The sequence below is a fragment of the Kogia breviceps genome, chromosome 12 (assembly GCF_026419965.1).
Source record: "Kogia breviceps isolate mKogBre1 chromosome 12, mKogBre1 haplotype 1, whole genome shotgun sequence".
NCBI lineage: Eukaryota > Metazoa > Chordata > Mammalia > Artiodactyla > Physeteridae > Kogia > Kogia breviceps.
Window position 1 is genome coordinate 64,030,695 of NC_081321.1, and position 15,774 is coordinate 64,046,468.

A 15,774-nucleotide genomic window follows, 5' to 3' on the forward strand; every position below is an offset into this window, starting at 1 on the left:
ATCTTTTAAAAAAGGTAAAATTTCCTCTTTGTTTAATTTTGCTCTTTGAGTACTGAATATATTATGGTAAGTATTTCTTAAAAATTCATTTCATATGACTATGAAAGATTACCTCTGTAACTGCCTTTCTTTTAATCTCAATAAAACATGAGAATTTATTCAACATTTATGTCAGTCACTGCCATAAATAGTAGAAATTAAAAGAAAAATACTCCACAGTTCTGTGCTCAGAAAACTCACAGGCTAATGGTCCATTTTGACACATATTTATAGATTTATAAAACAATGTGCTAAATCCAGTCCTATAAGTCTGCATAGTATTATGGCAGTACAGAGGGGAAGCTACCTAATTCATCCCGACAGCGGCAAGTAAAAGGGGCTTCCCAGAAGATGGATGCTAGAACTGCATTATAAGATAAGTGTGGGTTAGTCAAGTATGCACAGGGGTACCTTGATTGAAGACAGAGGTTGGAAATAATGTGATGGTGATGGGAATTGAATGCAGCTCTAAGTCAGAGTGCACAAAGTGAGGCAGAGGATGTAGAGTTTAAGCTCAGGGCTTCCCTGGTGGCGCAGTGGTTGAGAAGTCCGCCTGCCAATGCAGGGGACACGGGTTCGTGCCCCGGTCTGGGAGGATCCCACATGCCGCGGAGCCGCTGGGCCCGTGAGCCATGGTCGCTGAGCCTGTGGGTCCGGAGCCTGTGCTTCGCATCGGGAGAGGCCACAACAGTGAGAGGCCCGCGTACCACCAAAAAAAAAAAAAAAAAAAAAAAAAAAAAAAAGAGTTTAAGCTCAAGAGGTAGGCTAGGTCCACATAATGGAAAGCCTTGTATGTCTTTTAAAGGAGCCTGAACTTTGCTTTAGACTAGTGATTGCCCAAGTGTGTATATTTATAATTTTATGATTATATGCATGCATTCCTATGAGAAGATAATATATGTATTACACTGCATATATAAACATGAAAAATTTAAAGATATGTTAAAGAAGAAATAATATTTTTTTAAATTATGAATGTATTGACAGAGGTTCTTGGTTGCGAAGTACAGAATCTACTATCTAATTTAAGGAATGAAGTGATATGAGAAGGCTTTCTGAATAATTGGGGTGATTGGAGAACCAGGCTCTTTGTAGGTGCTTAGCCAACCATAGCTCTAGGGCATCACTGCTTCCTCTACTTGGCACCTCTGACCCTTGGAATTACAGACCAGATATCTGCCAGTGTTTATAAGAGAACAATTTGAATGACTGCTACTGTGTCTGCCAGAAGATTTTCTCATTTGTGACCCTGTAGGCCCTTTGTTGTATGTCATATCTGTCTATAAGGGAGTCTGGAAATGTGAGTTTTTTGCAGTCTACCTTTGGAAGGTAAGACTCATAATGTGGGAAGTTATCAAAAATAAGATGTAGGGAAGATATTCAAAAGATTTGAGCAGCCACAAATGGCAGGTATTTGCTACAGTGGTACAAAACACTCTTTTGCTGTCATTAAAAATACAATTATTATTGGTAATAATATGATTTATAAATGTGTTTGGTCATCATGTTTTAAGCTCTCAGTAGCTAATATCTCAAGCAAAATACTCACCTTGGGGGAGATCATCGTTAATGATATTTTCTATAAGTTCAAATTTCAAATTTTCTTCTTGATAATTACTTTTCTAGTTGGTTTGCTATATGATCTCAACACGTCACTTTTATTTGGAATGTATGGTGAGACTCATAAAGTACACATAGCAGAGTAGGAAAAGTTACCAGTTCACCATTCCTTTATGGTTAGCTTGTGCTTTCATTACAAATATTCTCTTCAACGTATGGATTATTTGCAGGCAGTTTTTTTTTAAAGCCACTTGTCTATTTTATGAGACTTAACTTTTGTCTGTATCTAATATCTGTATCCAGTTTACATGAATTCAATTAACAGAGTGCAGGTGAGCAGCAGTGTATCATAGGAGACTGAGAACCAGCCAGTAAGTGAGAGAACCATTGTGCAACCCTTCCCCCTGTGGAGCTCCCATGCTCATTCAGGTGGCCCTGCTCACCCTACATTACTTCTGCATCTTCCGACGCACTGACGAAGTGAGGGTGCCTATGTTAGCACACACGTGAATATTAATATAGCCTATTTTACTTCTTCTTCTTTAGATTAAGAACAGATATATTCAGAATTCCAGATATTTTTCTTATGCCCCAAGGGATTACTTTGTGCACCTCACAGGGCAGGTGCATTACATTTTGGAATCTACTCCCTTGGTAAAGAGAAGTCTTTGAAGAGTGGTACATAAGGAAATGACATGGCCAGATGTGAACATTCGAGCACTGACCCAAATTTAGCAGATGAACTCTATTGAGGAAGACTGAAGGCAGGAAGGCCAGATAAAAGAATATTGTATGTTGCCCAGGCCAGAAATGGCAGGAGGGATGATATGATAGAATAAGTCTCAATCTTCAAGATTTGGTAAATGATTGGGAGTAGTTATTGGTAGGAGAAAGAATGAGGAATGATTTTCTGGTTCCTGACCAAAGCACAGTTTTTTTGTTTTGTTTTGTTTTTAATTTTTAACACAACGGGTGAATTCTTACATCCTGTGTGACTCCTGATCGCCTTCTCAGGGGAAAAAAAAAGGTTATGGATAATGTTCTTCTTTCCTGATGCCATGCAGTATTTGTAGCAGTATTTTCATTCATTCTATAAACATTCCCCTGGGTCTGCTCTAAACATTCCCCTGGATCTGCTCTAGACACTGATTCTTAGCAAACCTCCGATAAGATTACTCTCAGGTTTGCGCTCAGTTCTTAGCAGTATGATTTTCCAAAAATGGAAAGTGCACATTTTTCATCATAAGATTAAAAAAATAAGAATTCTCTTCCCAATGCGTGACACACGTTAAATGGGAGTGTGGGTGACTTTTGCATCGTGCCTCGTGTGCTTAGCTCATTACTGCTGCCTGTTTTGCCTTTAGCTGGGATGACAGCAGCTCGGTGAGCAGCGGCCTCAGTGACACCCTGGATAACATCAGCACTGATGACCTGAACACCACATCCTCCGTCAGCTCTTACTCCAACGCCACTGCCCCGTCCCGAAAGAACATGCAGGTGAGAATTGCCCTCTCTCTTTCCCCAGGGCTTCTGCCACATTTTTCCCCAAATTATGTTGCATTGCATTAAAACATAGCACAACCTCTTAATCTGAAGGAATTGCATAAACTGAAGCAGCTTATGTATATATATTTTTTCAGTTGATTACAGTCTAGCCTAGAAAGCCTTATGTTGCCATAGCTGTCTTTATAATAATATGTGTGTCTAGAACTCCAAAAATGATTTTAATAGTCTAATTTTGGATAGTTCCTGATTAATTTTATACTGATCTCTGAGACACATTGCTGGATCTCTTGTGAACGGTGAATCGAGAATGAATATTAAGTAATTAAGTTTTATTTTGTCTTACTTTTTTCCTTGTTAGATTTGACATAGAAAGTACCTTCCTCTCTGGAGTGTTCAGTTGGGGTTTTCTGCACACATTTCTTCTGACATTCTCTAATATGTGCACTTGAGAATTATAGGGCTAAAATTAAGGAAACTTAAATGAAGACAGAGATAAAAAAAGAAATAGAGGAGTCTTCAGAACTCTTTTGAAATACAAATCATTGCTTCTTTTTTTTTTTTTAACCAGTTATCTGAAAGGACATTCCAGGGCCCAATTCACACTTGATAGACTTTTCTGCACAAAGTTTTTCTGTCCTATTTTCTTCATAGCTGAAGACAGATTCAGAGAAACGATCTGCAACAGATGAGCCTTGGGATAGTACCGAGGAGGTGAAAAAAACAGAGGAGGATTTTGATAGCCATGGGGATGGAGGTGGCAAGTGGAAGGGCGTTTCCTCTGGACTTCCTGAAGACCTTGAGAAGGCGGGGCAGAAAGCCTCCCTGTCTGTTTCACAGACAGGCTCCTGGAGAAGAGGCATGTCAGCCCAGGGAGGAGTACCATCTAGGCAAAAAGCTGGAACCAGTGCGCTCAAGACTCCTGGTAGGCTTGTCATCTGGCAGCTGTTATGCCAAATTGCTTTATTGTTTCCATTCAATCTTTTTTGTCTTTCATAGTACCTTTTCTTAATTAAATCAGATTTTTCTTCATGCTAAATTTCTAAATTTCACATGCTTTGTCATATGCATCCACATGAATGTAACATTCCAGGCATCCTCTAGAGGGCATCATCACAATTTGGTGAGTGTCTATTTTGCCACGGTCATTTCTGATCATGTGGAAATAAAGTAAGCCTACTTATTAATAAACATGATTGCCTTCATTCTGGCTTTCTTATGAAAGTTTGGAATATTTATGTTAACTCTGCCCTTACATTTCACTTCCAACTCTAAGTTACGCTAATCTACTTGGAAGGCTGGAGATTTGAAACATCACTTCTGAATTAGACTTGATGCAAAAAGAGAGTGAAAGAATTATGCAAACTGTACTATCCTTTTTTAAAAAAAAAAAGACTCTTTCCCTATTTTAAAAATGGTTCCTATTTTAAATAGTGCCACCTGAACTACTGATGTAACAGGATACTCCCAATACAATCATCTCAGAGATATTCAGATGAATTCCTTTTTGAGCACTGAGTTTGATGAGGTTAAGTGCTATCTTTATAAAGGAAGGGAGTTGCAAGATATAAGGCAATAATGAATAGCAAAAATAGGTGTTTTCATTTTATCTCCTTGATCTCTCGTCACTTTCCTCTAACAGCCATATTTTTATAGCTTTGTAATTAATCCTCTGAATGTATTAAGAGGACATGCCTATTTAAATCTAAAACAATGAATATTTAGGAATTGAGGTAATATAAAGATGCAGTCACATTTTACACTTTGTTTAAAGAAATATTGTGAAATCAAAATGTGCAGGCACATAAATTTGTGTATTTTTCACTCATTAGGGAAAACTGATGATGCCAAAGCTTCTGAGAAAGGGAAAACTGCCCTGAAAGGATCGACTCTACAGAGGTCTCCTTCAGATGCAGGAAAAAGCAGTGGAGATGAGGGGAAAAAGCCCCCCTCAGGCATTGGAAGATCAACGGCCACTGGCTCTTTTGGATTTAAGAAACCAAGTGGAGTAGGGTCATCTGCCATGATCACAAGCAGTGGAGCCACCATAACAAGCGGCTCAGCAACACTGGGTAAAATCCCCAAATCTGCTGCCATTGGTGGGAAGTCAAATGCCGGGAGAAAAACCAGTTTGGACGGTTCACAGAATCAGGACGATGTTGTGCTGCATGTCAGCTCTAAGACCTCCCTGCAATACCGCAGTTTGCCCCGCCCGTCCAAATCCAGCACCAGTGGCATTCCCGGCCGAGGTGGCCACAGATCCAGCACCAGCAGTATAGATTCCAATGTCAGCAGTAAGTCAGCTGGTGCCACTACCTCGAAACTGAGAGAACCCACGAAGATTGCCTCAGGGCGCTCGAGTCCCGTCACAGTCAACCAGACAGACAAGGAGAAGGAAAAAGTAGCCGTCTCAGATTCAGAGAGCGTTTCTTTGTCTGGTTCCCCCAAGTCCAGCCCCACGTCTGCTAGTGCCTGTGGGACACAAGGGCTCAGGCAGCCAGGGTCCAAGTATCCTGACATTGCCTCACCTACATTTCGAAGGTAAGAAAGCATAAAATGATGCTGAGAAAATATAAAGTGCTATATCTTAGGATATATGTATGCCCTATATCCTATCGTATAAAAGATGTATATCCTAAACATATATGTCCTAAGTATATATATTCTATGACACATATATCTTAGAATGTTTTATTCAGTTTCTGAGTAAAATGCGTTTTATGAAGCTGATGATATAAATAGCTGGTGAAAGAAATACCGCTCATTTTGAGAAATGCTTCAACTTTGTAGTTTCACTATCATTGTCATATTAGCAACACAAATAGCATCTATGAGAGATTTAAAAGCAGATGGCAATACCTAGGGGGAGTGATAAAATAGTAGCTTGCAAAATTTCCATACATTTTCATCTTTCCACAGTTAAAAATAAAATAGAATGTAAGAGGTCTTTATGACTATTGGTATTCATTTCTAGTGTTTATATTATCTTGCTGGCTCTTAATGAGCTGATGATCACGAGTGTGGATGGAGTTGTGTTCCTTGTACAGTACTGGATCCCAATGGACAGATGTATATAGTACCATATCTTGACATATGAATGAAAATCAAGGTATGATATGATTGACAGAATCTGAAAACCTTTGGATGTTTGATACAGGATTATTGCTAAGAAATGGCCTAGGTGTTCTACCTCTTCATCAGCTCTCTTTGATATGACTCTAGTAAGCAGCAGGACTTGGTTTCTGCACCGGGACTGTCTTTGGTATTGAATATGCAGAGTTCCCCTTCGAGATATCACTGTTTTAAATACTGATGTGTTTCAAGTGTCAGGAAAATACATACAGTGAAAGACTTGGGGCAAATAGTCAAACCTCTCTGGGTCTGTTTCCTCATCTAGGAAATGATAGAGTATGATTTGTCTTTCATGACATGTTAAGTATTTTTAATGTTTTTATTATACTGACTAACCCAAGAACCCTGATATCTGGGAGATATCAAGGGTCTTGAACCATTTACTTTCATATTTCAGGCAATCTCAGATACATGGCTGTTTGCAAAACCTAGAGGTTTTATGTCTCTCAGCAGCAATATCAGTCCTGAAGAGCTGGTTTTTTGAAATGTTGCCTCGCGTTGCAAAGCATAGTCGCTAGTAGTGGGAGTAAATATCTCTGTTGCTTAAGTAGAAACCAGTGGTGCCCTCCAGTGGCCCTTACCTATGAAACAATTTCTCATATTCGTCACAAAATGTTTCACTATAGGAAATATGGATTCCACTGCAACTTTAGTCATCGTTATGCCATTACTTCATGTCACTTTATTTCCATATTTACATAAATTCGATTATATCATCTGCTTCATTTACAAAACTAAAATGTTTTCTGAACTAAACTCCAGCATCTAACTTAGCACCAACTGTGTTTCAAATCACTATTACAGATATGTATTTGAACAGCACTGGCAACTGACATAAAACCCTTTGGTCTTTCTTGGGGAAAATACAGACAAGCAAACATGTTGCTGTCAGTGTCCAATATTGTTTCTAACCAAATGCTCTCTGAGAGTCAATCAGGCCACCAGCTATATACAACATAACCCCGAAAACTTGCCTTAAGCATTCCTTTTAGATTTTGAATAAAGCGTTAAAATGAAAAGAAAAAAAAATTTACATGTTATATACTGAATGCGTAGAAGTTGTTTCATTATAATGGTTCTGTAAATAGGTAGCAGCAAGTACGTGCAAACTATTTAATTTTTGCAAAAGATTCTCATGATCGCTTAATTGTGAAAACCAGGGACTTTCATGTTTGATTTACAGTTCCTTTTGTTTGGCCCATGTCCCCCCACCACTGGGGTGGCAGCCCAGGACCGACTTACCCTTTTGGCGATATGAGAGATTTTTGGCACTAGAAGTTCAAGCTTATCAAGTTCATTAACATAGAGGCAGGAAGTGCTCGGTAGCTCGGTCCACCAAAGCACACTTGGCTCTATGTACTGTAACCCTAAATATTAAATGTGGATATTAGTTTCTCGGAACAACTGAAGTTGTTATTTGTTTTTCTTTTAGGTTGTTTGGTGCCAAGGCAGGTGGCAAATCTGCCTCTGCACCTAATACTGAGGGTGTGAAATCCTCCTCTGTAATGCCCAGTCCTAGTACCACATTAGCGCGGCAAGGCAGTCTGGAATCACCGTCGTCTGGTACGGGCAGCATGGGCAGTGCTGGTGGGCTAAGTGGCAGCAGCAGCCCTCTCTTCAATAAACCCTCAGACTTAACTACAGATGTTATAAGCTTAAGTCACTCGTTGGCTTCCAGCCCAGCATCGGTTCACTCTTTCACGTCAGGTGGTCTCGTGTGGGCTGCCAATCTCAGCAGTTCCTCTGCTGGCAGCAAGGACACTCCAAGTTACCAGTCCATGACTAGCCTCCATACGAGCTCTGAGTCCATTGACCTCCCCCTCAGCCACCACGGCTCCCTGTCTGGACTGACCACAGGCACCCACGAGGTGCAGAGCCTGCTCATGAGAACGGGTAGTGTGAGATCTACTCTCTCAGAAAGGTGAGCTCTCCTGGAGGCGTCGATGAAGTCCTCACCCCCTCCTCCCTGCACTGTGCCTACCTCTCCCCACACCCTGCTCAATTCCCTTGATTTCAGTGGGAGTGCCACTTTGCAGAGGGACGTCAGATTGATGAGACTGGCTGGGCCTTTTCTTTGGTCTCATTACCAAGTTTGTGGAAGGAAAAAAAAACATTAGGGAATCTATAAAAAATTGAATAATTAGTTTCTTAATATGAATGCATATATATATACCCAATAGGCAATTTAAATAAAATTCATAGCATGTATTTATGTACTGAATGATGTTTTCTCAAGACATGTCAATGATTTGGCTTGAGCTTCAGGACAGCACAGCTCCTTAGGATAATTTAAGCATTTTTAAAGACCAAATTTAAATGGATTCTACAGTTATGCTCAGAGTGAAATGTTCGATTGGCTTTATTAGCATTTCTATGGAAAAATAGCAAATGGATCACTGGGAATCCTAGTTGAAGTGGAAGAAAGATCAGTTGTCAGATATGAATTCTTAGAGAAAATTACAACACCGGTGACATTGTTAGTAGGCCCTTTAAAAATAAACCACATTACAAGGTGTTTCTCATTGATTTAATGAATTACTGTTTTCTTCTAAACTTAAAATGAAGACCATAATGAGGCATTCCTTACCTAATATACTTACCAGAAAGCATATCTGTTGACCAAAATGGCTCTAGATTCTCTTCCCTAAAAAATCCTTTCTCAGATATTTTGGTACTGACTCTTTCCCTCAGGCACATGTCTTAAAACTGCCCCTTTTTTCCTGATGAACTTAATGCTGTTTGTTTCTTGGCACACCTAAAGCTTTCAGAAATGGTCTTGGCTGTATATCTTAATTGAGTTATTTGTGAAAGCACCACTGGTCACTGAAAATGCCTGATACCTTTCCCAAACTTTTGTTCAGTCTATTATTGATGCTGACATATCACCTCAAACTAAGCACACGGCAAATAGGTTATTGTTTGTTAACCAGAATCAACCTCCAAGATACTGATTAGTTTTTAATCATGAATATGACTGCAACAAGTTGACCATTTAACCACCAACCTACTTCTTTGGCATTGATACATTAAAAACACAGAAAAATGGTCAAGTAATTATCTGTAACCAAGTAACCCTCAAATAAAACCGGATGTTAAGATTGATGAGTTTTATGCAACATAAATGCAATGTTAATATTTTACTTTGATCTATATTTTAGCAGAAGTCAGTATATATATATATATATATATATATATATATATATATATATATATATAGTCTCACTATAGAAATATGCTGGCAAATATACAGTTACTTATTCTCTTTAAGCAAATCTTTTTTTTTTCAGTCTTTGAAATAGACCAGTTTTACAGATGGATGTATTATAAATAGCCAGATAAATAATTATTCTAAAATAAATTTTAAATAAACTAATTTTGAGTAAATGAATGTTCTGCCCTTGATCCTTAGTAAAATATATTGATGAATATTCAACTGTGAAAAGCAAATTATCTTCATAGGTATATTATATAATATAAACATTTAATTAGTTTCTTCCAATAGATTACTAGATTGAGCTAATTTTTGATATAAGAAATTGTGCTTTTTCTTTCTTGCAAACAAATTTGCAAGCAATAGCAATTTAGTCTAATCCTTTAAAGTACACCCAAGAACTTTATGATCCCTTGAAGAGAAAATTAGATCCTATCAGATCCTGGCTGAATCATAATTAAGTCCATAGAATGTTGGGAACATCAAGGAAACCAAAGAGCCATGCCTAAGAGAAAATGTGCCAAAGTGTAATATTTAAGACAAAGTAATTCGAAAGATATAATAGAGATGTATGTAAGTTCATGACTTACCTGTTTATCTACGATTTCAGAAGACTTTATTGATACTCATAATCCTAGTACTTTTAAATAGTTTTTCATTCAGATTTTAATTTTAGGCTAAATTTCTCCTCATTGAAATATCTTAAACAAACAAACAAATTCTTTAACAATTTTTCCCCTAACTGCTCTAGATCATTGTTGGCCTTTGGTTATAACTATTAATAGTTCACATTGGTTTTGTTCATTGTGTTTTTTGTGACCAAACCAAACCTTAAAAATAATTTAAAGTTGTAGCCAAATTTGAAAATTCCTGGCTTGTTTTTAACTATCAGATCTGGCTCCCCTGCCTTTATAACCATGCACTGAAACAGTGCCTGTCTTCTTCAGACTGTTGGTTAAAATTCCACCTTCACTTATGCGGGCATAAGAGTTTCCGACTTTTCAGGGTTTGTGAAAACTGTCTATATTATAAAATCGTTAATATCCAGATTCAAACAGATATTTCTACTTAAAGTTTTAACTTATATTGGTAAACTTAAATTTTTTTCTGTTTTTTCTTTCATCAGATTCTCTGCATCATACAAACACATAATGTTTATACAATTAATAACACGGGCAAAACAATGCCTATTTTCAATGTACTCTGCAATGTTAAAATTGAATAAATTTGCACACAAGAAAGAGAGAACCTTTAAAATGGCATATGACTGTATTAATGTTTCAGCATTGTGTAATTTATATTTAGAGGTCTCTCATATTTGTTCAGTATGATTCCTTTTTGTTTGTTGGTTTATCTACGCTACTAAAAACACATCTATAGTCAAGATGTATGCTAGAACTGGCCTCTACATAATATAGTAATTACCCTATGTGGACATTCCCAAAACATAAAGTAAAAGTTGTATGATGCTTTTGGATGCTTTCTATTGCAGTGCTAAATAATGGAGTACACATAGAAGAAAACATTTTAGCTTTGATTTTGAGTGATTAAATTTCAAATCAACGTGTTTGCATTCATGTTGTATCATCCCCATTATGCATATCATGTGTATTTAATTTTGATCCCTTGAGGTTCTAATGGAAGAGATGTATCATTCCGCAAATTCAAATTAATTTTATTATTTGCTTAGCCACATCAAAGATTATAACAGAAATTCCTAGACTTATCCCACCTAGTTGTTGACACCCTCTTCCTCTATTTTAAGGAAGGCCACATCTCATTTTCTCCAGACACATTCTTTCTTCCCCTTCTAAGACCAATTGGGAATTTTTAAAAATAGAAACTGAAAACTTATAGCCTTTTAAACATCTAATTTATAATTTCTAAAAGGTGGCGTCATTTAATTTCCTTAAACTATTTAAATGATGCCAGAAACATTACATTTCAAGCAGATAATATGTATTATTTTTCTTCTCTTATGTGTAAGTGGGATTACATCTGCCTTTATTTTTATTAAAGATCATTTAAATACAAAAAATAAGTATTAAAAGGTGTTTTATATCTTCTCTGTCCGTTGGAAGTTGTCACTTTAACTTAGGCAGAGAAGATCTTTCTTATTTCTGCCTCTATGATTCTCCTGTATGTGAAATCATAGCAGAAGTCTAGTTATTTGCATGGGGAAGGAAAAACTACCATAGGACTAGGTAAATAGAATCTAGAGGAGAATTATGTTAACATATAATCTAACTTCTCATAGTCCTGTCACTAAATTATCATCGAAGGTGTCACAACAATGGACATCTGGTCTCTTTTGGTTGGCCTTTTCCAATGAGTTAAGCATTAAATATGTGTTACAGAAAGACTTATTTTGTGTAATTCAAACAGAACCATTTACGTTGGATGTGTAATTTCGAAGTTTTGTTTACATTATGTCCTTAGGGGTTTTCTTTGTTTTAACAGCATGCAGCTTGACAGAAATACACTACCCAAAAAGGGACTAAGGTATATATTTCTCTCAGCACAATTGCTGCCTTTCTCTGTTGTTATGTAAACTTTTTGTGCTGTCTCTTTACCTCTTTCCTTTTTCGTTTGCGAAGAAGCACCTGACATCGAGGATGAAATCACTTTTAATCCTGATATTTTCTCTGGCCTGAGGAGTTGGTGAGATGGCCCTCAGGTAGAGATTTTGTTAGAGGCCAAAACTCAGTAAATTAAATCTAATGTAAAAGCCATTATTTGGGGGGCAGCAACTTTTAGTCGAATTCAGGACTCACTTCTGAAAATTAAAACAAAATTTTAATTTTCCTAACATGTGCGTCTTGGAGGCATATGCTTGCAAAACCTCGCCCCATATAGTCTACACATGTGGCCAGTGAATGTTGAAAAGTTGAAGGATACTCTAATTTGAATCAAAGAAAACATATTTTCCTCACTAGATGACAAATACTGTAATTCAGGTATAATTTTTAAAGAATCCTTTTGGTAAAAACTCAGAAGAGCTTTATTTTCTATTTTTCAGGAGTTCTGGTATCTATCAGATCAATATAGACATGAATTAGTCTAGTATTACATCATAATATCAAAATAATTACTCAGTTCCTCATAAAAAAAATAAAATAAAAACAATGCATGGCCATCCTTTACTGTACACTTTTATCTGATGAGAAGATATGGAAGGAACTATGAATAGAGATATAACACTATATGAACATAAGTCGACTGCTCTTTGGTACTAAGAATTTACTTACTCTGGTAAAAGTGAATTCTGGCCAAATAGGTCTTTCTCTGTTATCCTCCTCCTCTCCACTTCCTTAGCAAGAGCAAACAGCTTGCAGTTGTTCCATTCTAAGATTTCATTCCAGAAATTTATTTTCCAATAATGTAAGCCCATTTCTCTCTCCATTCTAAAAAAAAAATCCAGACATGGTGTCAAGTGGCATTTTAACCCAAAATGTGTTTTTCCTTTTTTTAAAAAAATGATCTGTCAATTTGTGTTCTATTTCCTATGTCTTACTGTGAGCATCACTGCAATTCCTTTGGCTTCTGGCCTACTACTGTCCACCATATTTAGTCTGCTTTTTCACCCTCTTCACATCCTTCTAAACACTGTGCTTTTGAGCCCTTCTCAATTAACCTGGCTGTCTGCTCACTGCTTATGATTTTCAACTACATATCTCACAGAAGCATAATTTTCTTTTCAAAATCCTTTATTTTTTTTTCCTGTGAGATTCAAACAGATGGTGTCAAATCATCTGGAAGAACTAAGCAATTATAATTAGATTCAATCTGTTTGAGAATGTTGCTCAGTCTGACTAGTAAGCTCCTCTCAATTGTTTTCTCGTCTCAATATTGCCTTGCCCTTGCAGATGTGCTGAAGTGTCTTAGCTGTGCTGTTTTGCAGATATACCCCGTCATCTCGGCAGGCCAACCAAGAAGAGGGCAAAGAGTGGTTACGCTCCCATTCTACTGGAGGGCTGCAGGACACTGGCAATCAGTCGCCCCTGGTCTCCCCTTCTGCCATGTCATCTTCTGCAACGGGAAAATACCACTTTTCCAACTTGGGTAAAATATTCTAAAACATCAGTTTCATCTTGTTCCTTTCACCACCTACTCTCCCAGGAGCCCTGGCATCTCTCCATAAGAATGGTTCATTTAAAGAGGAGTTAAAGACACCTTAACAGTAGTACCTTTTATTTGTATGCTTACTGTCCACAAAATAATTTCCACACATTGTGCAGTTTTTCGCTCATGACAACAAGTTGACATAGGTAATACTGTTGTTATTTTATAGTCTAAGATCCAGAGGCAAAAAGAGATTATTTGACTTAAAAAAAAAATGTCTCACCCCTTGTAAGGGGCAGAGGCAGTAATTGATGCCAGAACACCTGACTTTGTCTAGGGGTTTTCTCAGAGTCCTCTTAAAAACCAGTAAAACACCTCCTTATTTTCTGTTTAATTTTTTTTAATCCTTATAAGAAAATGAGTTATCTTTTTGTAGAAAATAGAAATAATTAGGAAGAAGAAAAATATGTGATTCCATGACTCCACGATCACTTCTTTTATCATTTTAAAGTTAAAACTCTCCTTAAAGTGCATATGAGAATTCCTATTAAGATAATACCCTGTGAACATTTTTGGATAAATGCACTGAAAAGAAATGACTGTTTGAGCCATTGGATTACTTTGTGTTTAGCATCATTTGTATGAAATATAAAATCATTTGTGTAAATGTCAGAGAAAACACAGGGAAAGTGATGAAATAAAGTCTAAACATGACAGTTATCATTTAATAGATCCAATGCTTTTAAAAATAGATTTCTTTTCTATAAAGTCACATATAAAATAGTATCATTTTTTTTCTCTTTTCACTTGAGAAGGTTTTTTATAATGAGAGACCAACAGATTGTCCAAATTCTTTAATAATTTGGACTTTTCAACTTTCTGCCCTGTAGGGATAGTCAAAGCTATTTTTCTTCTTTTGTAACTATTCCTGCTATACAGAATAGAGCTTTTGGCAATGAAAAAAACAATTATTTTGGTCATGGTTCCACATGCACTAATGAATATCTATCAAACACCAAGTTTTTGTTGCTAAACCTGCAAAATGATGAGACTTCTTTGCCTGCCTCTACTCAAATCTCTCAACATTTTCACCCAGTGGGATTGATGAAGAAAGATCTTCCCATACATGTCAACATACTCTCATGTGCCTAGCCATATTTTATAAGCATATGTGGATTCAAATCAGGCGTTCTGAGATCTCTATGTTGTATTATTTTACAAGAGAAAACGATGACTAATTTTAAAATCATGAAAGTTACTTTCAGAGAATTTGGGTTGTATTTCCAGATCACTGGAACTTATAATTATTAGGTAAGAAAGTAGATGCTATTAAAATGCAGTCATAAATAAGAGTTACTTTATTATTAAATTTAAAAACTATATCAAATGTAGCTCTTTAATCTGAATATGGATAGCATTGTCCTACATTTTACTTTGGTCATCACTTGTTTTCAATTTGATCATTATTTTTTCTGAATGATCAGTAAGATAAGTGATTATTACTAACATTCAAGAGTTGCAGTATCCATGTTTTTTTATCCTTACCCATTAAAAATATGTTAATACATCAAATTTTTAGAAATATTACTGTAAAAATCACATATATATATAAACAAACATTTAAGATCACTACTATTATGTCATTATTAGTAGACTACTGTGAGCTACTGCTGAAGTAAACTCTGGTTTGTATATAGTTTCTGGCATGGTAGCTATGTTACAAACCATTCCTACCCAAGAAAGCAAAACAGAATATATTTATATAAAAAGTAATAAATTATTGGATGCAATTTCATTTACTATTGGTCACAGCCCTTGTGAGGCATCCCATAACCTAGTGAGACTCATTGCTCAGATTCATTTTTAACCTTGTCTCAAGGGTTACCATGTAGAAGCATTATTATCAACCTGTCACTTTCAAATTCTGTAGATTTGATGGGCCCTTTTGCATACAGAGTGATGTTTAAACACCTTTGTATAGGAAGTTTCTTTGCTTTACTCCCAAAGGTCCCTCTACCTCGAATGTCCTTCTACTCACCTCTCCATATTCACCCTTCAAGCCATTCAGAATTAAGCCCTTTCTTCTGTACTTATGGAAGAATAGAATCTCAGAGTCGGAAGAGACCTACATCTGGTTCAATTGTGCATCTATTATGTAAATTCTAATGACAGCTCTAGCTCCTCCTCTAAACCCACCAATGACAGAAACTACCTAAATAGAGATATATCACACTTTTGAAGTTCTTTAAATGATCAAATAAACATTT

At 36.6% G+C, this 15,774-nt stretch overlaps 1 protein-coding gene across 4 annotated transcripts in view; it reads left to right on the top strand.

The window, feature by feature from the left end:
• The window catches only part of NAV3 (neuron navigator 3), an 832,636-nt gene that overhangs the window by 738,225 nt on the left and 78,637 nt on the right, over positions 1-15,774 (top strand). For 3 of the 4 annotated variants that reach the window (XM_067009786.1, XM_067009785.1, XM_067009788.1), the window contains 6 exons: positions 2,964-3,096; positions 3,757-4,027; positions 4,935-5,643; positions 7,667-8,155; positions 11,906-11,947; positions 13,347-13,507. In XM_067009786.1, coding sequence (XP_066865887.1) covers positions 2,964-3,096; positions 3,757-4,027; positions 4,935-5,643; positions 7,667-8,155; positions 11,906-11,947; positions 13,347-13,507 — 1,805 coding nt within the window. The remainder of the gene's footprint in view (positions 1-2,963; positions 3,097-3,756; positions 4,028-4,934; positions 5,644-7,666; positions 8,156-11,905; positions 11,948-13,346; positions 13,508-15,774) is intronic. The other variant, XM_067009787.1, reaches the window with a different exon arrangement.